This window comes from Sylvia atricapilla, chromosome 3, assembly GCF_009819655.1.
Source record: "Sylvia atricapilla isolate bSylAtr1 chromosome 3, bSylAtr1.pri, whole genome shotgun sequence".
NCBI classification, from domain to species: Eukaryota; Metazoa; Chordata; class Aves; order Passeriformes; family Sylviidae; genus Sylvia; species Sylvia atricapilla.
In genome coordinates, this window is record NC_089142.1 from 9,521,006 (window position 1) to 9,547,194 (window position 26,189).

The following is a 26,189-nucleotide window of genomic DNA, read 5'->3' on the forward strand; positions in this document are numbered from 1 at the left end:
TTTTTTTTTGGTAAGCAAATCCAGGTATATTATAGCCCTGACTTTTGAAAACTGAAAGGCATATTTTTTTTTGTCTTTTTTCCAATAGCTTTTCCAGAGGACTAATGCTCTGACTGTTCAGCAGTTGACAGCAGCCCAGCAGCAGCAATATGCACTGGCTGCAGCTCAGCAGCCACATATAGGTGAGGTTTCTGTACAGTACAGCAAGTGTCCCTGGCAAAAGTGGGTGTGTTGCTTTGATAGAATCCTTTCAATTTACCCAGTCTTATCATTCAAATAGATACTGATCATTTGGGCCATTGCAGTGCTTTTCATGCTCAGAATGACTGCTATCACTGTACTGTCCTTAGTGGAGATTTTCTGTTGTGAATTTTCCCCTTTGGGAAATTGTATACAAAGGAATAAAACTTAGATTTGCTTCTAGCAAGTAACGTAGTAGTTGAATGTTGATAGGAGTAAAAGTTAAAAAAAGCTTACTGCTGTAAGCAATAATAGAAACACCAGCTTTATCCAATATGCAATTCTAAGATTCTTTTGCAGTTCAGTATTTTTAGTAATCCAGTTAAAAGCCATTGTAAAGTAGAATTTTGAAATCATACTGTTCTGTTGATTCAGTTTTAATTTTTCCTTGTTAATGGCACCATTTAAACAGCTCTTTCTTTTTGCAGGTACCCTTGTGATAGAGCTAATTCTTAGCAGGCACTTTTTCAGTGCCTTTAGTTCAGTGAGTTAGTTAAATGCATAAAGTTCTTCATGTGCTGCAACTCAACAAGGAGCCTATATTTCAGTGACAACAATTTTATCTTCCACTCTGGGGAAGCCGTTGGTGTTTAGGGGAGGGAGGTTGGAACACACATGGAAGCAATTCCTTGTTTAAGGAAGATAGTCGGGGTTTAAAGATTTCCACCCTCTTTAGTTCCACTCAGCTGTTGAGGTGTGTGAGGTGTGTGCAGAAATGTCTTTCCTCTGTGGGGAAAAAAAAGATTCTCAGGATCAGAAGGACGGGCAGGAGTAGGAAGCGTCTCCAGTGACTTGTGTCCATGCTCTACTGCAAATAAGTTTTCCCACCAGCTTGTTTAGGTAGGTTGTGAGGTCTGCTCAGACAGGGATCAGCAGCCTGTAGCTGGGTTTGAAAAGTGGCAGCTGTAAACTGTTACATAGCTGACAAATACAGGCTGAGAGCTGGAAGCATGGCGGATTGAGATGTTTGTGTGAGTCCACAGTTTCTGTCTTTGACTACTAAATTTTGGAGAAACCTCTACTTTGAATGACTTCCTCTTTAAATTTTCCTCTTTAAAATGCAGCCTCTTGTCGTATGCATATTAATAGAAATTTATCAATAAATATTTGGAGGTATGGACATAGTTTGATATGCCTTGCGTGCTGCAGCAGTTGCTGACTCAGTGTTGGATAAAGTATGTGAACCCTGCTGATGGGAAACTCTGGGTAGTGATGCTTTGTATGCTGGAGTTTCTGCAGTTGTCTCCTTCCATTAAAATTCCTATATCAAATTAGGATTCTTGGGAAGTAAGGTTAGTGTCTCATAGCTGGCTGTTTAAAAGCTAGGTATCTGACTTGAACTTAGGTATCTGACTTAAAGTTAAGTATCTGGTAAATTTTTTTAATTGTCAGTGAAGAGAGATTTTTGTCCCTACACGTGGTTCATTTCAACTGGCTGATTCACTTCAGACACTAGATGATTGTCTACTACAGATTTCCTTGCAAGACTAATTTAACTTTCAGATAGTTAAAGTTGGGCAAGATAAATTCCACTTTGAATAATGCCTTCTGTGTAAGGATGGGTATACACATATGAGATAAATCTCTTTGGAGTCTGTAGATCGAACAAAACAAAGATGTTAGGCCTTGGGATTAGTAGGAAAGGACTGATGAGAAGACACCGAAGTGTTGCTTTCTGTAATTATGTACCTGCTCTTAAGAGCTTCCAAAGTACAACCAGTTCTGATTTTAACAGATAGGCTGTGTGATTTGGGTGGTGTGTGAATATGATGATGCTTGCTAAGAATGTTGGCTGTAATGGACCTGTGTTTGTTACTGCAGCAGGCGTCTTCTCCGCAGGCTTGGCCCCAGCTGCTTTTGTGCCAAACCCGTATATTATCAGCGCTGCTCCTCCAGGGACTGACCCGTACACTGCAGCTGGATTAGCTGCAGCAGCTACCCTAGCAGGTAACTCAACACTGGAAAGTGTCTGTCTTCATAATTCAGCTGAACAAAAAGAGAAATAAAAAGTGAAATCTGTCCTGTTTATTCCCTGCAAGTGTAGTTCTAGGAAGGAGAAACTGAGAAACTTGTAGGAAAATGAATACTGCAATTTTGAAAATTTTTACTAAAATAGAAAGGACTTCAGTCTTTTATAAATGGATTCCAAATTTCTCTTGCTGCTGGACTTTCCAATACAAACATTAGGGCTTTTTTTCCTGTTCTAATGGTGTTTATCCTTAATAAGGTGCATCTAACATTGACAGTATGTATTATTTTCAAGAGATGAGACAGCTAACCTTTCTTTCTGTGTTTTTACTCAGTGCATTAATTTTCTAATTCAGCATAACATTTAAAAAAAAAAAAAAAACAAAAAAAACCACCCTTTGTTTCCACATGGTGTTGCACGGGGAAGGCAGTAGGAAAAACTAAAAGGCATGTTTACATAATGGTTTATATGCACAATGCCATGATACAGAGAGATTATTCTTCTACAGGTTCTTCATCAATAGACTGGAAGAGTTGAGTGTGCCCACTTTGAAGAGCATCATGTATATACAGGGGAGGCAGTAGTTGTGTTTGTAAGCAAGGACGTCATACAAAAAGGAGGAATCAATGATCAAAGTCTCAATAGATCACTATCAGGAGGATAAATTTTGGTCATTCTGTGATGTTCTGAAATGATCTTTTCTTCCAACCATGAAAACTGATTTTGAATGTTCTTTGGTACACAGACTCTGAATGCTTTAAGGGTTTCCTTTGTCATCTAAGTCTCACAAGGGTATTCATTTTCTTCATAGAGAAGATATGACTTGGTGTGAATTTTTTTAAATTAACCCATTTGTATTCATGTGTCATTTTATCTAATATAGGAATTCTTTCTTTTTAATACTGATTTATCTTGTGACATTGAGAAGATGGATCACTGAGGGATGCTATAAACAGTATTTTAAGCAGCTGCACTAGATGGAATAATCATGCTTTCTGGTTTTAGGTCCTGCTGTGGTTCCACCTCAGTATTATGGTGTTCCCTGGGGGGTGTATCCAGCCAATTTATTCCAGCAGCAAGCTGCAGCAGCAAATACCACAGCAAATCAGCAAGCGGCTTCACAGGCACAGCAGGGACAGCAACCGGTATGTTCAGCTTGAAAAGCAGAGGTGCCTTACTTAACATTCAATGTGTAAGGGTCAGCTGCTAGAAAATTTTACATAATTTACACATTGCATTTTATTGTATAATAAATGAATGTTAAAAACTCTCCATTTTCTTACTGATTGTCACTCTCTCACACCGTGTTAAAGTTACTTTCTGGTCTTGTTTCTTAAGACAATAATCATTAAAAATGGTTCCTTTCCTCATGTTGCTGTGCTATTTTGTGTGGGTAATTCTTCCTGTGTGGTAAATTACTAAAAAATTAATTCTAGAAAACTGACATAAGGGGATAAAAAGATACATTCTGGAAATTTTAGGAGTATATAGTTTCTTTTAAGTTTGGGAAAAAATGGATCTATGTTTTCATAAATCAGCTGGAAGATTAAATGTTACACATTTTTTTGTTGCTTAAAAAAGTAGGGGAAAAAGTTGGGAAATTGTAGGAAAAAAGGGAAAAAGTAGGAAAGTGTTACCAGTAGTTTTGTTGCTTTACAGGGACAAGGGATTGCCTGGCGTATTTTTCTGTGACAATAATTGTATTGCAGCATCACCATGTGCCATATGGTGTTTTTGCCTTGGTGAAGCACGAGTGAGCAATTGTTACAAGAACTTGTTGAAAATTCCATTTCTTTAAGTGATTTTTTTTTAAAAAATGCTAATTTTCTATTGTTACTCTGGATAAATTTTTAAAATATTATATGAGCTTTCATTGTAAGTGAATTGCAATTCTGACAAAGGAAAACCCCAAATTTTACAATAACTTTACCCTTGAACAAATGTGAGAATTTCAAGGTTTTTTTGCCAGTGATATGGTTAATTTCAGTGCCATTCTTAGAAATATAAGAAGTCTGAGATACCATGTAATTGCAGGGGTTTTATCTTTTTTATATTCAGGTGGGTGTTTCTTTCTACTAATTGTTTTTATCAGTGACCTGCATTGATAACTGAATGTATTTCATCTCTGCAGTGTCTTTTTGTTTTCTCTATAAGATTAGCATCCAGTTTATGCAAATAACATACACAATTCTTTGTGGGACTATCTTGTGGGTTGTTTCTCTCTTGTTTCGTACCTGAAAAGGTTGATTTTAACCAAGAGAAATAGAGTAGTTGCAAGAATTCTGATTGCTTTTCAGTCAGATTCCCGGAGATTTGCTGCCATAACATAATAAAATACGCCTGCGTTGCATGGTGATGGAGTGTTATGTGAATGTTTAAAACATAGTGGGTGCATTATTTACAGCACTGTTGGCAGTGGAGTGTTAATTATTTAGACAAGTTACTACAAGTGCTGAAATACTCAGATTTACATCATTCAATTGCCTGGAAGTAGTGTAAACAAATGTGTTTATCAAGGAAGTTCAGGTGTTCAGTTAATAAATAATGTAAGTCGTAAAATGTATCACTCTTACAGATTTTCTTCCTTCCTTTATATTTGTTACCATTGATGGAACTTACGTGAGTCCTGCTGTCCAAAGCAGGGCAGATATTTTATGGTCATGTTTGTCAGCAAAGTGATATCTACCTTTTATTCTTTGTATGTGTATATTCTGGAAACCAACAAGGCGCAGTATTCCCAAAGTGAAAATGAGGGCTGAGAGGCATCAAATGTTCAAAGCAACTGTTCTAGACCTTTGTTAGCACATGATAGATTGGCTTCCTTACCTTTTAAGGAATGGGTGTTGTGTCGGCCTTTTCCAGGTCCTGAGAGCTGGAGCAACTCAGCGCCCGCTCACTCCCAACCAGGGGCAGCAAGGGCAGCAGGCAGAGTCACTTGCAGCAGCTGCAGCAGCAAATCCAGCTTTGGCTTTTGGTCAGGGTCTTGCTACAGGCATGCCAGGTATGTATGTTATCCGTGGATTAAGAGACTCATGGAAAATAACAATATTAGTGTTATTCGGTAACAGATTAATAAAGTCTTGTTATGTTTATGATAAGCTGCTTAGAATTTTAGAATTAAGTTTTATAGTTTTAGGTTATTCAGTTGCTTTAAAATACTGGCGTGGTATTTTTAGAGCACAAGAAACACTTCTAGCATTTGTTATTTGCAGTATTTTCTCTGTATTTGCTGTTACAAATGCATGCACAAGGAATATCACAGATTTTTGCAAGATAATTTCATGTATAATGAGGCAACTACGTGCTGTCTTAGAAAGGCATGTGTTCTCTGGTTCCTCTGCAACAGGAAGTTTTAAGTTTTGCTAGAATTACTTTTATTTGGGACATAATAGTATCTAAAATTCAGAATCCAAAATTAAGAAATTTAAAAAAAAATTATTGCTTGATCAGATCTGAAGATCACAAAATGCTTGGAAGCATTCCAAAGGTGGAGCCTCAGATTCTTTTAGTGTACATGGCTTCTGAGTTCCTGAGGAATGGTTCATGTCTTGGGAAGTTGTTAGCTTGAAGTTCAACATCACTTCTAAGGGTTTGTGCAGTTACCTGAGCAAGGGCAATTTCAGTGTACTTGGCCATTCTGCAGTATGAAAATTAAGGTTTTTACATAGTGAAGTTGGCTGATGTTGATGCATTCCTTTGACCTGTACAAGTTCTCTCCTTGATCAGCGCCACTGTGAGATGCCCTGCAGCCTGGAGTCAGAGTTGTTTTTTGCATGCTCTGAGGCTGCAGTGTACACTTGGCCTCTCATGAGCACAATATTGATTACAGCTGCAGAGCTGACTGGCTATTCTGTTTTTCTTGTCTGTTCTCTTTCATAACTGCAATTTCTATTTCTTCTCCTGCAGTAGTTATCTTCAGCTTTTAGCATCTTTCTCCTAAAATGAAGAATCAGCAAAATTCTGTCCTGGCATCTGCCAGGTGGTACTTGTGCACCTCACCAAAGCAGTGGATATGGCCTACAAACAATGGGGCATGTGAGAGATGTTACCTCAAAGGCTTAGCTGTAACTTTTTTTTGAGAAGGGGTGTGGTGTATGTTTATTTATGGTCACTTATTAGTTCTTACTTTGGATCTGGAGTAGTAACTGTCTTAAGACCAACTCTTAAAAGCCATAAACCCCACCCCCTCTCCAGGTGTTTGTTTGAAAGTAGTACTGAGTGGTCAAATACATAACTTCAGTAGTGCAAGAGTCTGTCCTTTGAAGAAGGTACTTAAAGACATTTCTTCCTCTTCCACAAGCCCCAAAAGGTTTTCTGTGAGGGCAGGATCCTTTTTATTCAGTTTTCATTGTAGGTTCCTGTTTTATCCCTTCTGATGCTGCAGGCCTGGATGGCCAGGGAAGAACTTTTTTCTTGTGAATATATTTCAGACTGTTCTATAATAGGAATTGTGTCCAACTGACTTCAGCCTTACCAACCAGACTGTTACAGGGAATAGGGCTCAGATATAAAGAAGGACATTTCTTTTTTCATTCATTATCAGATGGGTTCATAGTGAGTCATAGGGAGTGCTGGTGATGCCTCTTTTTAGGGTAAGTAGAATATAGGATGAGGAAATATATATGCCTTTATATGTGGGAATAGTCTTACGCTTTGGTTGATGTCTGTATTTGAGAGAGATGCTTGGGCTCCATTTATAGCAGTTAAAGAGAAATAGGAACTCTTACTCTTGATTTATCTGCCTCTGTTTAAGATTCCTGATTTAGGATAAAGTGAGTTTGCCTCCAAAGATGCCTTTTTCTCTTCCCTTACTATAAAATTGAGTCAAGATGACTAAATAATATCTAGATACCAAAATGTGACTCTGAATCCCAGACAGCAACCACTGAGCAACACATTAGGGTTGCTCATGTAATAAATAAGATGAAGCGTGGAATTCGTCTTTCAATGGACTAAGATGTTTTACAAGAAAGTCAAGGTCCAAAATGAGTTTCAAGGTTTTAAATACCCTTTACAGAGAGAATATTTTTAGTTTGGCTTCGCTGTGAGGTAGCAAGTGAGATTATGTTGTTCAGCTTGTCCATGCTGCTGTCCTGAAATTATTTGAACTGCTTTCTCCTTGTCAACACAACCTTTGTGTGGGGTGAAATTCATGTTATCCCAACTATCTGATGGCTTTATTTTGAAATTTGGTATTTCAGGTGTTTCTTTGTTAACTGTTTAGGAAGGTGTATTCCTGTGTTCTTAAGATACTTATCTCATTCTACATGCAGAGAGAAAGGGCCTGAAATCCAGGTTACTATTTACATAATGTGGCTGTTCAGTCTCCCTTCAGGAAATCATAGAATGATAACAATGGTTTGGATTGGAAGGGCCTTTACGTGCAGATCATCTCGTTCTAACCCCTTGCCATGGGCAGGGAACCTTCCACTTGACCAGGTGTCTCAGAGCCCCATCCACCCTGGTCCTGAACACCTCCATGGTTGAGGTGGGAACAGCCTCTCTGAGCAACCTGTTCAGTGCCTCACCACCCTCACAGTAAAGAGTTTGTTCCTAATATCCAATGCAAAGCTATACTCTTTCAGTTGGAAGCCACTCCCTGTTGTTCTGTCCCTTCATGCTCTTGTAAAAGGTCTCCAGCCTTCCTGTAGGCCCCTGTGGGTAGTGGAAGGCTGATAAAGGGTAAAACTTCAGATTCTTTTAAAACCACTTAATGTGAAATGCATTTTGCAATGGAGTTCTGCAATTCCATTTTAAATTCTTCCTATCCTAATTGATCAAGTCATTCAATAACAAAGATTCTTAAAAAACAGTGGGTAGTATGAAATAGAAGTCAAATTTCATTACGGCAGATAGATATAGGCGAAGTTACAGTGGCCATAGAAAGTATAAATGGTTACTGATGGGACAGTAAGCTCTGAATTTGATTAGTGAGAGGATGTACAGAGATAGGGCTGAGCATGTCTTTGTCAGAACAACCAAAATGTTATAGGGGTTCAGGTTTTTGGAGAAAGAGAGTTTGGGAGGGGAGAAGATGACATTTTTAAAAGGGGCAGATAATTGGCTTGGCAGCAAGGAGTGTCACGTCTGTTAAGTTGTGTAGAGAGAAGTGGCAAACCGACATACATTTGGATGTCATCACTGAGGGAAGTTGGATTACTGAATGGATAAATGCAATACTAAGGGTGAGCTGCATAAGCCGAGAGAGCAGATTTCATTTCCTCTCTTTCTTTAGCTTTGTGTCATACAAATCAGAAAGCTTTTCAGAGTCTGTGGTTTCTGGAGACATTTAGAAATCATTTCAGCAAAACACCATATTGATAAACTAGATTGTTTATTTTCACTTTCCCTGCTGATATAGTGACAGTAAGTGTAGATGTAGCAATTGAACTCTAAAATAAAAGGTATGATTAGGAACTGATTAGGAAATGGTATGTTTTAGTTTTCTGACTCCAACACCACAGTGAACTTGAATGTGAAGGCACTGAAGTGAGCTTTGATAATTGTTAATTTTGAGAGGAAATTGCACAGCCACAGGAAGAGATGATGATTGCAGAGATGTTTTAGAAATTGAGGAGAAAATATGACTTGGCAGGCTGGTGATTACCTTAAATCAGAGGTCCAGTTATGTTCAGGTCTGTATGTATTTCAGAGAGTACTCTGCTAGACCTAGTTCTGAACATACAAGGCAACTGATGGGAACAACCGACTTAAAATAGAATGCAAAATCTTCTTACATGTACAAAAATAGATATGTGAATTTTGCAATCTTGTCTTTTTTCTTGATAGTGTTAGTGTATATTTGAACATGGGAGGAATATTGAAATACCATTGGGTTCTGTTTTATTGCTTCATAAGAATAGCCAGCCTGACAATTAGAGATTGTTATATTTTAAATCTCAGCACCCTTTCTTAGATTATCATAGCTTATCTTCCATTTTTTAGGGATTCTTATTCCAATTAATCTACTTCCCTATAAAGTGTCAAGAGCTTTAAAATTAATTCTCTTGCTCTTGTTTTGAATAAAGGGTTTTTTTGCTTGGCTTTCTTTAGTCTCTTTTGCTTTTATTCATTCATCTATTGTATCCTGTATTTTTTCCTACTACTTGTTTTTCTCCTTTTTCAGCTCCTCCTCCCTTCATCAATTCCAGTTCTTAACTGTCAGCTGAATGAAGTGTTATGCTTGGATTGCAGTCTTTTTTATTCCTGTGAAACTGACTGGTCCTAGGCAATCCTGCACACACAGCATTCCTTTCCTAATGTGTTTTTTGCAGATGGACTTTTAAGTGTGGCTGGGTAATGTGTGGAATTGCCAGACTTGCATTTAGCTCAGCCCTTTAATTGTGCACGCCTCAATAGCTTCTCCATGTACAAAGGAGTACAGGAGAAATGCAGAGTATTTTAAACTGCTGAAAGAAATTGATTTGATAATGATCCAAATACTGCCAGTTGTGTTGTACCTGTACCTTCTCACTACGGTGTTAGAAACTTTAACCTTGACAATAAGTTCCACTTTAGACAATTAATTTTAGCAGTTTCTAAGTTGTAAAACATTACTTGGAACATTTCTAAATCTGATTTTGTCCCATGATGTTTATTGCATTTTCTTTGATGTCTAGTTGATGTTCAAAGACAGTGTGGCAGAAATGCTGGTTTGTGGTTAGAATATTTCAAGGAGAGAGGAAATGCTGACTGTATGAGACCATGTGTACCACTAATGCTTGTCTCCTGTGTTGTGCAGGCTACCAAGTGCTGGCTCCCACTGCCTATTACGATCAGACTGGTGCCTTAGTAGTAGGCCCTGGAGCGAGGACTGGGCTTGGCGCACCAGTCAGGTTGGTGGCCTCAACTCCTGTTCTAATCAGCTCTGCAGCAGCACAAGCAGGTAAATATTTAATCCTGCACAGAGGCTTCTTATACTTCTCTACTGAATCTTAACAGTAATGTTGATTAGTATTTGACATCATTGTTTTCTATGCATCTGTGAAGTTTTCTAGTTGTGAAGGATATAGCATGCATGCTGGCTTTATTATTCTGTCTCCTCCTGTTCTCTGAGACTGTTCTTTCTCACAGATGGGGTTTTCCATTTTTAATTGGAATTTACAGGCCTCTTCCCATACATACACAGGAGTGTTCCTGCAAATGTTACTTGTCAGATTGGAACATTTTCTCCTTCCTCTCCCCATGCATTATGACATACACTTCTCATCAATCCCCTAAATGGTGTCCTCTAGGAAGCATCATTTCATTCCTTCGGCCTGGCAGAAGATGGACTGCTCTGCTCTTGCTATGCTTTACTCATGAAACTTATTTTCTCATGAAAAATGTGGCAAGGAGAAAGCTATGTATAGAATGGAAATCAAAAGAGGAGAATTAGTTGTATCAAAAGTCTCTAGTTTCTTTCTTTTTTACTAGTTGTAAGATCTAGTATTACTTCACTGAACCGTTAATTGCATTTGTTAAATTAAAATCCAGAATATTAACCCTGGATTAGTTAACTTAATCTGTTCAGAAAATTAGATTTCAACTTAATCTTATCAGCTTCCTTCCCTATGCAGAACTTGCTTCTGACAGTAGCTGAAGATGTCTTTGACTCTTAGCTGCAACTCTGCTACTGCAACTTTGAATATAAAAAGTTCAGTAAACAGTAATGTCTTAAATGTTTACACTGAAAATTCCCTCAATTACATTAACAATTCTGCAGCCTTGATTAGCCTAAAACATGTGCTGCCTTCACCGTTTTTCCTTGAGTAATTAAGGTTGTGTAATACTATTAAGTCTCTTAGTCCTTTAATATGTGAATTACTGCTTGTTTTAAGAGGGCTTCAGGAAAATACAATTTAATTCTGAATAATCCATTTTCAGTCAGAAATGTTCGAGAGAGTAATTATGATTGAAAACATGTGTTTTACAGCTGCAGCTGCTTCAGCTGGAGGAACAGCAAACAATCTCGCGGGAGCCACGAACGGTCTATTTCGGCCACTTGGTGCCCAGCCACAACAACAGCAACAGCAAACAAATAGTAGCCTACAATCCAATTCATTTTATGGCAGTAACTCTTTGACCAATAACTCCCAGAGCAGTTCCCTTTTTTCACATGGTCCTGGCCAACCAGGAAGCACATCTCTTGGCTTTGGAAGTAGCAGCTCTTTAGGAGCGGCTATCGGCTCTGCACTTGGTGGATTTGGCTCATCAGGTAGGTTGTTAATATAGTGAGGACATTCTGTGAGACTTTTGTGCTAAGCAAAAAAATGTATCTGTATCAGGAATCATATATATACATACGTTTCTAAAAAGAATGCAAAAATAGGTTATTCAAGTTTAAAACTAATTGCACTGGAATAAAGCTTTTTAAATTCACTTGGGTTCTGTATACAAGATGCATTTTTGAACAATACTCTTAGTAGTCACAGGTATCTTCAAAACACTTTTTCATACTGATCACTGTACTCTGCCCCAGAAGTTTTCAGTAAGCTGCTTTTGTTTTCAAGGAAGTCTTCATTCTGTGGTTAAAGTAAGAGTAGTGAAGATATACATTCTTTTGTTTTAATTACCATATCAGAAAAAATCATAATTTTTTCGAAAAAATTAAACAGCATATGGCTTTCTAAATTTGATCTAATATTGAAGTGCTTGTTTCCATAACATTTTAAAAGTATTTATAAAACAAAAATACTTAATACCCAAGAATAGTCCTTGTTAACTCTAGTAGGTTTAATCTTAGATAAAGTTAAGCCTAAATAGTTCTGTGCTCATTTGAGGCCTTTAATTGTTTCAAAAGATACTCCTAAATGTTACCAATCTGTTTGTACTTAAAAAAAATCCTTCTATCACATTTCTGCTCTAAAGCAGAAATTTCATATTCACACAGTTTTTAAACATGCAAGGTAGGTTTTGTTATATTTCAAGTTCAGTTTTAGGAAGGCAGAAGAAACATTTTTTAAAAGAATATTTCCTTTTGCTATTAATCTCTAAGTTTATAGCACTGAATTGCTTCTTACTGCTAATATTATTTTAATGAAATCAGGGGAGCATGTTTAATCTTGTGTATCATGCAGATGGGTAGAAATTGGGGGAATTGTATATACTCTAACAATATCCTTTTCAAAATTAAGGAAAATTAGCCCTAAAGAAATTTTAAAAAAAATTATCACAAAATGGCTTAGAATATGGGGGAGAAGAAACAGAAGCAAAAGCACTCCCTTCATTGTTAAGACATGGTAGTTGTTATTTGGTAGCTAAGTGTGACTAGTGACATCAAATATACTGCATACCAGCACAAGAGTTTTTCTCAGTGTTGTTTTTCATAAAATAATCAGAAAAATTATTTACTTGAATAAAACTAATGCTAGGAAATCCAAAATCAGGCTTTTACACTGGTCCTGTCCAATATTTGATTTTAAAGAGGAGACTCAAAACATCCCATGTTCAATTAAAAAACAAGAAAAATTGAGGCTACTCAGTAGTGTGGATTTTCTTAATTTTCCTTAATGCCACAGCAAGTAAACTATTTACAAAACTGTGCTATCCAAGTGTACATTGTGTAATATAACTTGTCCTGAACTATTTGTAGGGTTTCAGTGAATCCTTAGCAGTTGTGTTTCACTCTAGGTACAGTTTCATTGCAGTGGTAGATAGTGATAATAAATACATATATTTAATACAGTACAACTATTTAAGGCCTCTAGATAGAATAGATTTGAGTCATAACAGGTTTTATCCTGCATTATCTGAAGAACCTCCACAGAACACAAATTTTAGTTGTGTATCTATTTAAGAAAATCAGCAGAGCTTTTTCTAGCATAGGACTTTAAGCCTTTTTCTTGCAGCAAAGGTCAGTTCCAGAGCTTTGTGCAAAGCCGTCAGCACAGAGAGCACATGCTGAAATCTTGAAGCAGTATCCAGGGTGACTTAATTAGCATGGTAGTTTGCACAGGGAAGCAGGATCCCTATGCTTTTGCAGTTTGAGAAGTGCTGATGAAAGGTGCTATCTAAACCTGAAACATTTTTAGTAGTATTATTATAATAAAAGTATATTGAAAGTGCCCTTCTGTCTAGTATAAATTGTACTTGCCCTAATAGCCATTTAAAAATGCTTCCTGGTTATTTATTTATTTATTTGGAGTTCTGACCTGTATGTATATATGAATTGAATTACACAGATGAGTACTTAAACAAGTAGTGTTCATGCATATTGAGGCAAATTGAAAACAAGTTTAATTTTTTATGTACCAAGGTTTCAGCTTCTTTGTAACTCCCATCAGTGCGTTGAAAAGGTTGAATTTCAGTTAAAATATAGCCATGAATAATAATAAATGGTAGAACACATCTTGCCCTTACGTTTTCAGTATTTTGCAGGGGGCAAAAATAGCTGCAAAAAAATGCAAAGATGAGCATGTTCTTGCTTGAATGACTGAACAAAGTAACAACTGAAAGCGGCAAACATACCATATAAATGACTGTATGTACTTACAGTCCCTGTTCTTTTGTAATAAAGTTATTCATACTCCATTTTAAAGGTTTAGGTACATGATGATAAGTTACTGCAGCTTAACAGGTAGCCAAGAATTAGATCAACTGTGGCAGCTTTCCAGATGCTGCCTTCTGGCCTGTAACAACTGTAAGGGAATTGGATCAGCTTAGAGAGGGGAGAAGGAGGAGTAAGCTAATGCAAATTATCTTCTGGGTGTTGTGAGCTTTGCTTGTGTGTGTGAAAATGCAGATCAGCTGGTTCGTGGTAACTTGTTAAGCTGCAGTAATTCATCTGAGAAAGAAACCCTAAAAGATGGAAAAATAACAATCCATCGTGTAGCATTGTATTAACATTTATATGGTTCACTGAGCCAGAGCCTGTAGACCTGGTCTCAAAACTTGACATTTCTTTCAACTGTTGCCTTAATTTGCTTTTCTCATTTCTTATTCTCAGTGTCCTTGCCTAGTTCGTCCAGTATCTTTTCCTTCTGGTTTCTCCTCTAGTATGTCTTCCTTCCAAGTTTCTAGGCAATATTTATCTCCTGCTTCCCTCCCCCTCCTAAGTATGTTTCTGTTTCTACTTGTACTGTGTGATGTTCCCGTCATCAGCTTACTATTCCAGTCTTTTTGCCCCACAATCACATACACCTTCTACAGCCTAACTTTTCTTCAGATCTGCTTTCTTCTCATCCTCAGTCCCACTGAAACTGCTTGCCAGTTTTTCTTGCAGTCTCTTCGTTGGCTCCTTTGTCTTAGCTTTCTCTCTTCCTCCTTCTGGTTTCCTTTTTTCTCTTTCCCTGCTCCCTAGTCTACTTCTTGTGTTTGGCTTTTGTCTCCCCTGCACTTGAAATAGAAAACTTCTTCTCTGCATTGCCTCATGGGCCTTTCCAACACAAGGTGGAGTCTTGGACAGTAGTTTCAAAGTCTGCTTTTGACATGGCACACTGAAGTTCAATTGCAGGCACAACCTTAATCAGCCATCTCTGATGTGCTGAGTATGGTCACAAGTTTAAGTTTTCAGCCATGAATCTGTAGCAGATCTGTGCTGAACTTGGATGAACTGTGATTTTGTGAAGAATTTTAGTTCAATGTGAGAGTGTGAAAATAAAGGTCTCCTGCTGCTGGCATGTTTGGTCTAAATACATGAAAGCATCAGCTTCTCAAAGAGGTAGCTAGATTATTTTGCACCTTTCTTTGCCTGTATTTATGAGATGGCAGTGTTCAGAGAGAAGTTCTATTAAATATTTTGTCCAAGCAAGTTCCTGCCATGAGAAATATTAGCCAAGTTGTTAATGTTTTGAGAAAGCAAATTAGTGTCTTAAAATGGGAAGTTTCAGGCGACCTTTATATTATGCCATGCTGCCAGCTTTAATAGGAAGGTACTTGAAAAGGTTAAAGGTTAGGGAAGTAAAAATTCTGACCTTTTCCCTTTTTAAGTTGAAGTAGTCAATAGTAGTAATCTGTTTTCCAAATTCAGCTTATGAAAGATACTTGTTATTAAAATATCCATAATATTGGTTTGGTTCATGAGTATAATAATGTTGAGTGCTTAAAACAGGCACTCTAGTTTAATACTTCACTAGTATGCAGCAGATACTAGAATTTAACATTTCTAAAATCTTTTTATTGTTCTCCTAATTTGTCTAGACTGCTCATCGCCCTGCTGAATGATGCTGTGCAGGATAACCAGTCCTTCACTAACACACTGTTATCCAAAGCCTCTAGTCTAATTTGACTTTCAGAAACAATGATAGGAGAAAAATCACGTTTTTAATTTCTCACCTAATTTTCCTATCTCTGCTGTGCTTCTCATCTTCTTTCTTGGCCTATTCCCTCTTTATAATATCTTTTCAAAACACTTCTTGGAGAGCCATAATTCTCATAGGAAATTTAAAGTAGTCATTTTTTTCATACAGGTGTGGGGTTCACAAACAAGAAAGCTCAGAAACAGCTGAACAGCAGTATAAATTACTTTGTGAACCCTTAAACAACAACTAATTTCCTCTAGACTTTTTCCTGAAATGAGTGTCACTGTCTGACTAATAATTTATGGTGGAAAAAAATTATCACATGATTTAGTAGCAATATTTTTAGAATAATTTGTCCTATAAGGTGACAGTGTAATCTAATCTTAAAGATTCTATATTTGTCCCAAAGCCTGAAGTCAGGCATTTAAAACAGAGTACTGCAATATTACTGTGAGAAGTCTAGTGTGAAATGTTGAAAGACATGGACGTTGGTGAAATTACTTGCCAGTGGTATGTTTATACCCACTAAGATTTACTTAAAAGCATGTGTGGTTATCACAGTAATTGTCTTTGTCATAACGATTGCTGTAATGATTGTGATCGCATCTGTTGTTGCCCAGCTGTAGTTGGGGATAGGTTTTATTCAGTTGACACTGTGTAATTAGGGTCTTTTTATTTCTTCTTCAGTTGGCAGTTCTGCAAGTAGTAGTGCCACAAGGAGAGATTCTCTATCTACTAGCTCTGACTTGTACAAAAGATCTAGTAGCAGCCTAGCACCCATAGGGCAGCCATTTTACAATAGTCTGGGATTTTCCTCCTCTCCAAGTCCAATAGGCATGCCTCTGCCAAGCCAAACGCCAGGACATTCACTTACGCCACCGCCATCACTTTCATCACATGGATCCTCATCCAGTTTGCATTTAGGTAAAAAAACAAAAACAAAAAACCAAAAAAAACACTTTTTGTTTGTATGTGTGTATTGTATTTCTATGTGTAAAATATATGTTGCGTAAGAGATGTCACATTACCTTTGCTGTTAAACAGTTTTGTGATGAAGAGGGGCCATTCCTGAAAGGTGAAGAGCATGTTCAGATGCTCATTGATTTGACAGTGGAGGGCACTCAGCTTTTGGCAGTATCAGGCCAACAACTGATTTTTCTTCCCTTGCAGAAGCCCAGAAGGGAACCCAGTAAGAATTATTGGTCCTTTTTCTATTATGTTTCCACAGTATGACAAGTGAAGGTGCATTATTTTTGGTTCTCCTCCACTTCAAGGACGTTTTAGATGATGTGTTTAACAATGAAGAGACTTTCGTTAATGCCCCTTGTCATGATAAGTGAGCAGTGCTCTCTCAATGTACAATGTATTGAAAGGTGATTTTTGAATCAGTCAACCTCATGGCCTAGATACTTTGCCAGGAAGACAGTAGTTTATCACCAGCCTGATGGAAGGAAACAAAAAAAAGGCATTTGTCAAAGAAGTAGCAAAGGCATTGTTAGTGGTGGCTCTCTGTTATCAAATGTATTTTTTAAAGAATGCTGAAAATAATTTCTCAAATTTTTTTTGCTTAGTAAGATGACATGGGAGCTCAATCTTTCTTTAAAAAAAAAAAAAAATTAAACTAAAATAAAAAGATCTAAAGAAACCCCACCACAGTATTAAGTATATTTAGAAGATAATGCCTCTAACCTGAGGTTACCTAATACAGTTTTTTTCTGCTGCAAATATTTGCAGTCATTTAATGTGGATGCTAAAATCATTCAGTGAAACTGGATGTAATTCAAGATTGAGTTGCCAGTTGCTCCAGTAAGTGTTCAGTGCACAGTTCCATGCTTGCAATAGGCAGTGTAATTCCCTATACTTAGTAGTGCAAATAAAACATGAAAAAAAATTTATAAATGCATACCAGAATGCACCTTAAGTGAGGAATGGTTGAGTGATTTGTATAACAAGGTTAAATAATTAAAATATATTATATTTGCAGTACAGTATCCCCTTCAAGGTTAAGTGCTGAATACCCAAAGTAAAACTGGGCAAGGGGATGTTTCAGCACGTTTTATTTTTTTTTACTTACCTTTTTTCCTTTTTCAGGTCTACAAAGTGCACCTTTGGGCTGAGACCAAGCATGGAAAGTTTCAGCCCAAATGGAGGCTTTTGAGAAAGTTCTGAACATCTGACAATGGGGTTATCATGGAAATCTTTTTCTTTCTTTCTTTTCAAAGTACTCTCACCATAGTTTTCATATTGCTGAAAACTATACTTAAACCAAATTTTGGAAGGCATTATCTAAAATTTAAAACATTCAAAGTTTTGTTTGTTTCACATTTGATAAATGTTAAAAGAATTTTTTTCAGTTCTGAGAAAATAAGCTGTGATCAGTATAGAGGATTGCCTCTATCAGCAGAAATTGTTAAAGACTGACTTTGACCCATTTTGAACTGTTTGGCTGTGTGAGCTAAACCTAATAGCTTGTTAAAATCATGTACTAGATCAGTGTGTAACTGCCAGAATATACAGTTGTACTCTGAAAATTGACACAACCTTGTTGGCTTCCATGTGTCCTCTTCATCCTCCAAGTGAAGTGGACCTTGATTACTGGTAAACTTTTTGCTATATTACAAAATCAGCCTGAAATTTGGAAATGGAGGTGTTTAGGATATTTGCTTTCACAAAAAAATGCAGTAAATTTTTTTTTAGCTTCTTTGCCCTGTGCCATATTTTTGCACAGTTACATTCAAAGTGCACCATCTCAAAGTTTAAGACTATTTCTGCAGTTAATTGTCTGTCTTGTTATATTTATTATGGTGTGTTCATCAACCAGTCTTGGAAGCATGTTTTGTTTACACATACAAAAAATAAAACTAAAAATTCAAAGCTTTCTCATCAAGTGAGAAGTTATACCTGAAATCAAGCAGGGGAGTGTATTTGAAGAAGGGTATGGTTATCATGTAGTCACTTTTCAGAGTAGAACACCACTGTAAGTTCATGTCTGCATGCAGTTTCCATTGGTATTCTGATAATGCCTGTCAAATGCAGCTCTCCCTCTGCCTTCCAAACTCGTCCTGCCCACTTGTATCAACAGGTTCAGCTAAGTTTAACTCTTGTTTTAAAATGGGCATCAAACTCAGTTGCTCCTGTTTCAGGCACCAGAATCTAGAGCACAACACTGGGAAAGGGTGCATGGTTTTATAACCCCTTTGTCAGACACTGCTGCAATTTGTAGCTTAAAAGAACAATTTCCCTTTTACAAGAAATTTGTGATATTTTACTGTTTTTATCTCTTCTCACCAACTTTTATCTGACATCCTAAAATAGGAATGTGCAAATGACTTTGTGCTAGTGCCAGTTTTCCTGTATTTGAAAAGATTTGTCAGTTGTCTGTAACTGCTTCTTTACTGTAATCAGTTGGAGCAGTAAGGTCATGAATTTGAACTACCCTTTCACTCCCAAGTACAAGGAACTGCAAGAGGAAGTGTTTTTCCATTGTCAAAAAAAAAATCTTTTTAGATTGGTAGTCTTTACCCTGTTTGATGATACATTGCAGCTTTTTAAGAGTAGAGTTTTGTTGTAGAATAGGATTTCTAAAATCTGGGCTTTTGGAGGTAATTATTTCCTGTGTGTTGCCAGCCAAGCTTGTTAGCAGTTGGAATTGATGTTTCACCTTCAGAGATAGTCATTCTGAGGAAGAATAAAGGCCCCTTGGCAAGGCAGTATGGGGAGCTTTGCATTGCCTCAGCTGTGACCTGAGGCTGCAGTAAACCAGGCATAATAAACATGTGTATTGGTTCCTAAAATGTACATAGATATGTGTAATTCTGTTTTCCATACGAAGATGAAACTTCTGGTTTGGGATGAGATGAAGCTACTTTTTTACAGATGAACAAATACTTTATAGACATTGAGTTTAAAGCATTTATATACCTGTTTGTGAGTTACTAGAAAATACTGCTGACACATGTAAATAAGTTACTTTGCAGTAGATGTGTTTTCTGTCTTTATTAGAAATAATTGAAAAAATACTTCGATAAATACTAACAGACTAATGCTGTCAAAGTAAATGTGCCTGGATCTAGTTTTTAACGTTTTTTCGTGTTCTCCTTAACATTAATATGCTAAGGAGTCAATAATTTAACATGCTTTGTGTTGTTGAAACTTGAGCTCTGATTTACATGATCTGTATCCCATTTATATCTCTCTTTTCCTTCCTGTGGATTATCCATGGGGGTTTAGGTTCAATTAAACTGTAAAACAACTTAATATTACTCAGTGCTTCAGAGATCTTTGTTTTATGAGGTCAGAAGTGATAGGTAATTGAGTATCTGAAGAATGAACTGCACACTTCATTCCCCAAGAGTTTGGAGTTGTTTGGCTATACTGACATCTAATAAGTATTCTAATTTTTCAGTGCTTTATTCAGTAGGGTATTTCCCCCAAATAACTTACAAGACATAGGCTGATACTTTCCTAGTTTGGTGAAGAAAATAGGCCATTGTACTCAAAATTATGTCTGCATGTAATAAGTACCTAAGACAATATGCCTTTATTTTGGGAGTTTTACTGTTTTCCAAATCTGCAGAGTTCCACTGAACCACAACATTGCTGTAGTTAAAGGGTTCTGTGAAAATAAAAGCTAATTAATATTTAAATTACTCTTTTTTATAACAGTGTCCAGTGTTTTACAAGATTCTGCTGAGTACCACAGATTCTTCTAGGCACAATGGATGTGCTTTCTTAATACAGCCTTCCTATACTATTGTCCTGTTAATATGATTGTCTGAAATAGTCCAACAGGCTAGACAGGAGCCTCCCAGTTGCAGCATAGTTGTCTTACAAGTCTAAAAAAGTGATGGTTCCCAAATTAGACTGGAAAAAGGCTTACTTCTGAGCAGGAAATGTATATTACACATATTTGTTAAAAGCTACCAAATTTCTTAATTTCTATTTTAGTTGCTGGATAAATTGTTGCATTTAATTTATAGGGATGAAGGCTCAGTTAAAAAAAACTAAGCTGAAATCATTCCTGATTCACATGGGCAATTCAATGACTGTGTATGTTGACTGTGAGCATATGACCAAAACTGCCCTATTAGTTTCTGTTGCAGAATTGAGTATGTGATCAGTGCAGTGATAGAGATGCTGTAACAGGAAAGAAGCCTTTAATTTCCTTTCAGATGGGCTCTGGTGCCCTCTCGTGATATTAAATAGTGTTACTGCACAGCATGTACAGGGAAGCCAGGATTGCACTGATGTATTTACATAGTCCAGGTGAGAAAACATCATTTCAGTGGCAGAACATTTTTTGTTCTTTAGAAGGCCATTCCTAGAGGAGAAATTATGACAGGGCATCACTCTGCACACTGCTTTACCTGCAGAATGTTGGGGTTTTTTCCTTTTGTTTGTTAGTACCATAGTGTTTGTCAGTAGAAACTAAAAATGATAGTTACAAACTTTGATTTTCCTGGCCTTAGAGGATTAAGAGGCTTTCATTTAAAAGAAAAGCTAGTGGTTTTTAAAAGGTATTGTGGGGCATAAGGTATTTATTGATGTTTATCACAGAATTTTGAAGATTAATTATAAAATAAATACTAATTATTTCTATTTTAGGGCATAATGCTATACCCTGCAATAAATGTGATGCTTTATGTGTCCTTCAGAGCACTAACATCTCAGATTCTGGTACTAGAATTTGACCTTTTGAGAAAGAAAACTTTACCATTAATACATTGCCAGTCCACTGTAACACTGTTGTTGCCTAGCCTTATAAATACTTGGAACCAAAAGAAGGCTTGGCTGGGGCACGGTCAGCTGGTGTTTTTTTTCTTTCTTTTCTTTTTTTTTTTTTTTTTTCCTTCCCCTTTTCTTTTTTTTAAATTAAGTTTTTAATAGAGCACCATTCAAACAGCACATACTGCAATTTGCTTTAAATTCAAATGTAAATATTTATTCTGTTGACTTTGAAAGGGCTTTAATTATAATATCACTTATTAGACAAGAAGACAAAATTCTTTCCTTTTCCAATTTGTAGTTAATACTTTAGGGAGTGTTTGGCTTTTTCTTTCCTTGGTTTGGTTTTAGTACTTGAATTGAGGTTTCTATGTGGGAATTGTCTTTGAGTATTTCTGCTTGTATAGTAAGAATATTCCTCTAAAAAATCATACAGCAGTTGAGAAAGATGCTTTGGATGCTTTTAATGATAATTGCTGCCTGTTGTATAGTGAAGGGGAGAGGCCTGCTGGAGGAGTTCAGAGTGACATTAATTGATCAGAGAGCAGGAGAAATGTGAGGAGAAATGTGCAGGACTGTAGAGTGACAAGAGCTGTAGGTGGGATCACTAGCAAAAAGGAGCAGGACCTAGACACAGGAAGGAAATTCAGTTCTTAAAAAGTAAGGCAGGATAAAGGAGAGTGATGAGTGTTTCTACAGCAAGGAAAGGACTTCAGGTTTCTAAAAGGAGCTTCAGTTTGATATATCAGTGGTTGTTTGATAATTAAGTAGAGCATTCTTAGTTAACCTGGTTTGAAATTTGACATGTTTAGTGCTGAGGTACCAGATTGAAAGCTTGCGGTGCTGAAGTCATCAAATAACTTGCAGGACAGGTACAGCTTGACTAGAGGCACTGCATGTGCCTCCCCACAAGTGCCCTTGACATGCTGGAAAGGTTATCTCAGTAGGGACTGAAGGGTAGTTCAGATTTCATGGTCTATTTTGTCACAATTGGCTAACATCAAGACTACTAACAAGGGTATAAGCCAGTATGACTCATGAAGTGGAAATCTGCTCACTAAGCTTAAGGCCCACCCAGTTCTAAAGTTTCTGTAAGGCTGAGTGGGTGCTCACTTTACCTGCCTTGATACATTCTTCTGATGACATTTCTTTTCCTGGTGCCCTTCACATAAATTAAAAATGAGGAGGAGAATGGTTTTATTTATTGCAAGATAAAGCTATCTAACTCCTTCCAACCATAACGAGGATAACAATAAATAACAAGACAACATTATTGTTTTCTTTGGCTTCAGGGCGTATCTGTAGTTTTAGTTTCACTTGCTGTTTTGCTGTTGCTTGTTTTCCTCACGGCTGTTACTGACAGAGCTGCTTCCTTGTAGGAGGACTGACAAATGGTAGTGGTCGGTATATTTCTGCAGCCCCCGGAGCCGAGGCCAAGTATCGCAGTGCGGCGAGCACCTCCAGTCTCTTTAGCTCCACCAGCCAGCTCTTCCCTCCTTCGCGCCTCCGCTACAGCCGCTCGGACATCATGCCTTCCGGACGCAGCCGACTGCTGGAAGATTTCAGAAACAATCGTTTCCCTAATCTTCAACTAAGGGACCTTGTTGGACATATTGTTGAATTTTCCCAAGACCAGCATGGTTCTAGGTAATTATTATAAGAATAGTTATTAATATTTTACTGCTTTAATGTTGTTTTATTGACGTCAAATTTTGAATGAGGTGCTTGTCGTCTTTGTTCAAAGCATGCGTAATTGGAGCACATACTCTTAGGCTGAGCTTCTCTAAGAAATTTCATTGTAAAAGTGGTACTAATTTAGCTGCCTGTAGAAGTTCTTAGTGTAGAAGTAGTCTTATAACTAGACTTGTAAACTCTAGTATTAAGGTATCAAAAAGGCATTGATTAAGAAAACAAAATATGTGGCATCTGGAATGTAAAACTTTTTTGTCAGTACATCATCAGGTACTTAGTTACTGTTATTATTTTCATCTTTAATGTTTTTCAAATGAAAGTTTTCAAGTCTTAATTTTACTAAAATATATCCTTTTATATGCAGAGGCACTACTTTCATTTTAATCAATTTTATAAATGTTGACTGCTTTCTTTAGAGTGTTGAGGTGTCTCATTGAAACAGTGTTTGAGAGGTTTTCCTGTTGTTGATGCAAAGTATAATGTACCTTTTTTTGCATGTAGATTTATACAACAAAAGCTGGAGCGAGCTACTCCAGCTGAGCGCCAGATGGTATTTAATGAGATCCTGCAAGCAGCCTATCAGTTGATGACTGATGTGTTTGGAAACTATGTAATACAGAAGTTCTTTGAGGTAAGCATAGCACTAAGTGTATGGATGGACATGCAAATGGAGTGTTGTAAATCTGATCAATTTAACTGGTCTTTTCCTTAACACCATAGCAGAACTTATAACATGACTTCCACAGAACCCAAATGTGTAACTATGTGTAGATGTTTTCTGTTCTGTATCAATTTTTCTTTTCCATAATGGACACAGTTTTTGCTTACAATGGTGGTGCATGTGTTGGTGAATACTAGTGAATGCACAGGCTGCACATTGAGGCTTCAAAAACCTCTTAGCAGAACTTAGACTTTCAGGAGATGAAAGGGAACATAAATATTTGAAAGGTGCTTTTTATTGGTTACTCCATCATGGTACAGAATGGGTCTGGAAAACACCTTTTGTTCAAATAGCTGTGTGAACTTCATCCCGTGCTGTGTATTGAAGAAAATCCCATAAAATGTATTGAGGCAGAAGAATTTTGAGTAACGGGTACCTATCATTAGATACATCCAATATTACTACAACTAGTATTTAAAACAGATTTGTTTTCTCTTAAAAACTATGTGGTAAAAAGAAAAAAAAAAAAAGGCTTTATCAAAGAATTACAAGATTTGGCTTGCAGAGAGAAGAAAAAAGTAATAACTGTGTCCTGGGAAAAGTTAAATGTAGGAAATGTATCTAGTATAGTGTACTTCAAATTAAGGGTCATATCAAAGGGTTGTGGAGAGAAGGTGATGCTGGAAGATGTCCAGTAAGAAATAAGATACTTGCTGTAAACAGAAATGTAATTTTTAGTAATCTATAAAACAATGTGCTCAATTTTTTTACTTCTTTTTTATTAACCAATCAAAATATCTTCTTACAGTGATACAGTAAAGTAGCACTGTCACATGATATATAAGATCTCGATTTTGCTGAAGGGTCATCATGTTCTATTTTTTCCATAATGCTAAGTTGGATGAATACACAGTTGATCATTGTTAGCTAGGTGTTTTCGTCTTAATTCTGCAAACACTTCTCAAGAAAAAGGTGCACGTGGCCTTACATGCAGTAGGGGACCTCAGTTTACTGTATAGGTGGTCAGGTGAAGTTGCTGGTCAAGCTTTCTTCAGAGCTGACTGCAGGTGTGGAGTTGGACAATTCTCAGCAATGCTGCAGGTATATTGCTGTGCCACAAGCTGATTGTCCAGGCAGTCACTTCTGTGTCTTCTCTTAAAAGATGTGAGATACACTGACCTTTAAGACAGAAAATCTGATTTGGATTCATACCTAATAGGGACCTGTGATCGTTTTGCTGGTATAACTTACTCGAAAAAGTGATTTATTGCATTTAAATATTCGTACAGACAGACAAACATAAACTATATGTTTGATTTCTTCTTGTTGTCTTTCAAGGTCATGCATTTGATAGCAGGTATGTGAACTGGATGTGGAATATTACAAAATGTTGCATTTAGAAAAGAAAAGCTGCTGGTAAATATCTCTACCAAAATACGAAGTGAAAAGTTATTTAAATACTACAATGATGTGCATCTTGAAAATACTTAATTTGACATGTAAATTCCAGCATATGTCTGCCATATGTCATTTGTTAACAGCATACTTATTTTCTTTTAGTTTGGAAGCCTGGATCAAAAGTTAGCCCTAGCAACACGCATCCGTGGTCATGTTCTGCCACTGGCCCTCCAGATGTATGGCTGTCGTGTCATCCAGAAAGCACTCGAGTCAATCTCACCTGACCAGCAGGTAATTGTAAGTTAGAGCAATGCTTTTTTAAATTTTATTTATTTTTATTGTATCCTTGTTTTTACTTGATTAAATTGTTGATCATTCCCTTCATCATGAAATATCCTAGGGGCTAAAATAGTTAAAATGAAACTACTGAGGTACACAGTTAATACCAGTGAATATGAAGGTTGGAGTCAGGATGAAATGAAATTTTTCCCCACTTTAAGGGGGTGGGGAATACCATCATAAAGATAAGGATAATCTTTGTTTTTCCAGAATGAAATGGTGAAAGAGCTGGATGGCCATGTTCTGAAATGTGTGAAGGATCAAAATGGAAACCACGTTGTACAAAAATGCATTGAGTGTGTTCAGCCCCAGTCACTTCAGTTCATCATTGATGCATTCAAAGGACAGGTAGTGTCAGTGGTTCATTTCCTCTTTGCAGGTTGCTTAGATTGCACAGAAAAAGATTTGCAGGTCTTTGTCCATCATTTGCATGTACAAGATAGTGTTATTTTTATAATAAGAAATACAGAATTCTAAAAATAGAATTTTTAGAATGAAAAAGGGGATGATGACATGGAAAAGATGTTGGCGAGACAGTTAACATGCTGTAAAAAGACTATTTTGTTGGAGAGGAGGATCTAAGAAAGACATGTTTAGATGTATTATAAATAATAATAAATATTGTTGTAATATAAATACATACTAGGAACTTTGTGTACCCAGGCTTTGTGTTTGTGTTATGTGATAACACCATTTCCCATTCCCTTCACAACTCTTGGCAGGGCCATTTTTGATATAATAATAACATATGTGCTTTCTAGTGTATATTTTTCATTAAAAATTACATTTGCCTCTCCTGTTGCTTGTGTTGCCCGTGTGTCTTTCAGTGTTTCCCAATGAATGTCAGTCCTTAAGGAACTGCAGTGATGAAATGCACTAATCTGTTTCCTACATATGGACTAGTGTGGAGTGAAGGGGGTGTTGTATTTGTTTACTTCAGATTGGG

At 36.9% G+C, this 26,189-nt stretch overlaps 1 protein-coding gene across 13 annotated transcripts in view; it reads left to right on the forward strand.

Annotated features, from left to right (window-relative positions):
* Nucleotides 1-26,189, forward strand: part of PUM2 (pumilio RNA binding family member 2) — a 72,778-nt gene that overhangs the window by 39,641 nt on the left and 6,948 nt on the right. For 6 of the 13 annotated variants that reach the window (XM_066314743.1, XM_066314746.1, XM_066314742.1 and 3 more), the window contains 11 exons: nucleotides 89-182; nucleotides 2,062-2,187; nucleotides 3,215-3,354; nucleotides 5,072-5,210; nucleotides 9,951-10,094; nucleotides 11,124-11,405; nucleotides 16,117-16,353; nucleotides 22,533-22,800; nucleotides 23,347-23,476; nucleotides 25,067-25,201; nucleotides 25,454-25,591. In XM_066314743.1, coding sequence (XP_066170840.1) covers nucleotides 89-182; nucleotides 2,062-2,187; nucleotides 3,215-3,354; nucleotides 5,072-5,210; nucleotides 9,951-10,094; nucleotides 11,124-11,405; nucleotides 16,117-16,353; nucleotides 22,533-22,800; nucleotides 23,347-23,476; nucleotides 25,067-25,201; nucleotides 25,454-25,591 — 1,833 coding nt within the window. The remainder of the gene's footprint in view (nucleotides 1-88; nucleotides 183-2,061; nucleotides 2,188-3,214; nucleotides 3,355-5,071; nucleotides 5,211-9,950; nucleotides 10,095-11,123; nucleotides 11,406-16,116; nucleotides 16,354-22,532; nucleotides 22,801-23,346; nucleotides 23,477-25,066; nucleotides 25,202-25,453; nucleotides 25,592-26,189) is intronic. The other 7 variants (XM_066314737.1, XM_066314736.1, XM_066314738.1 and 4 more) reach the window with 7 other exon arrangements.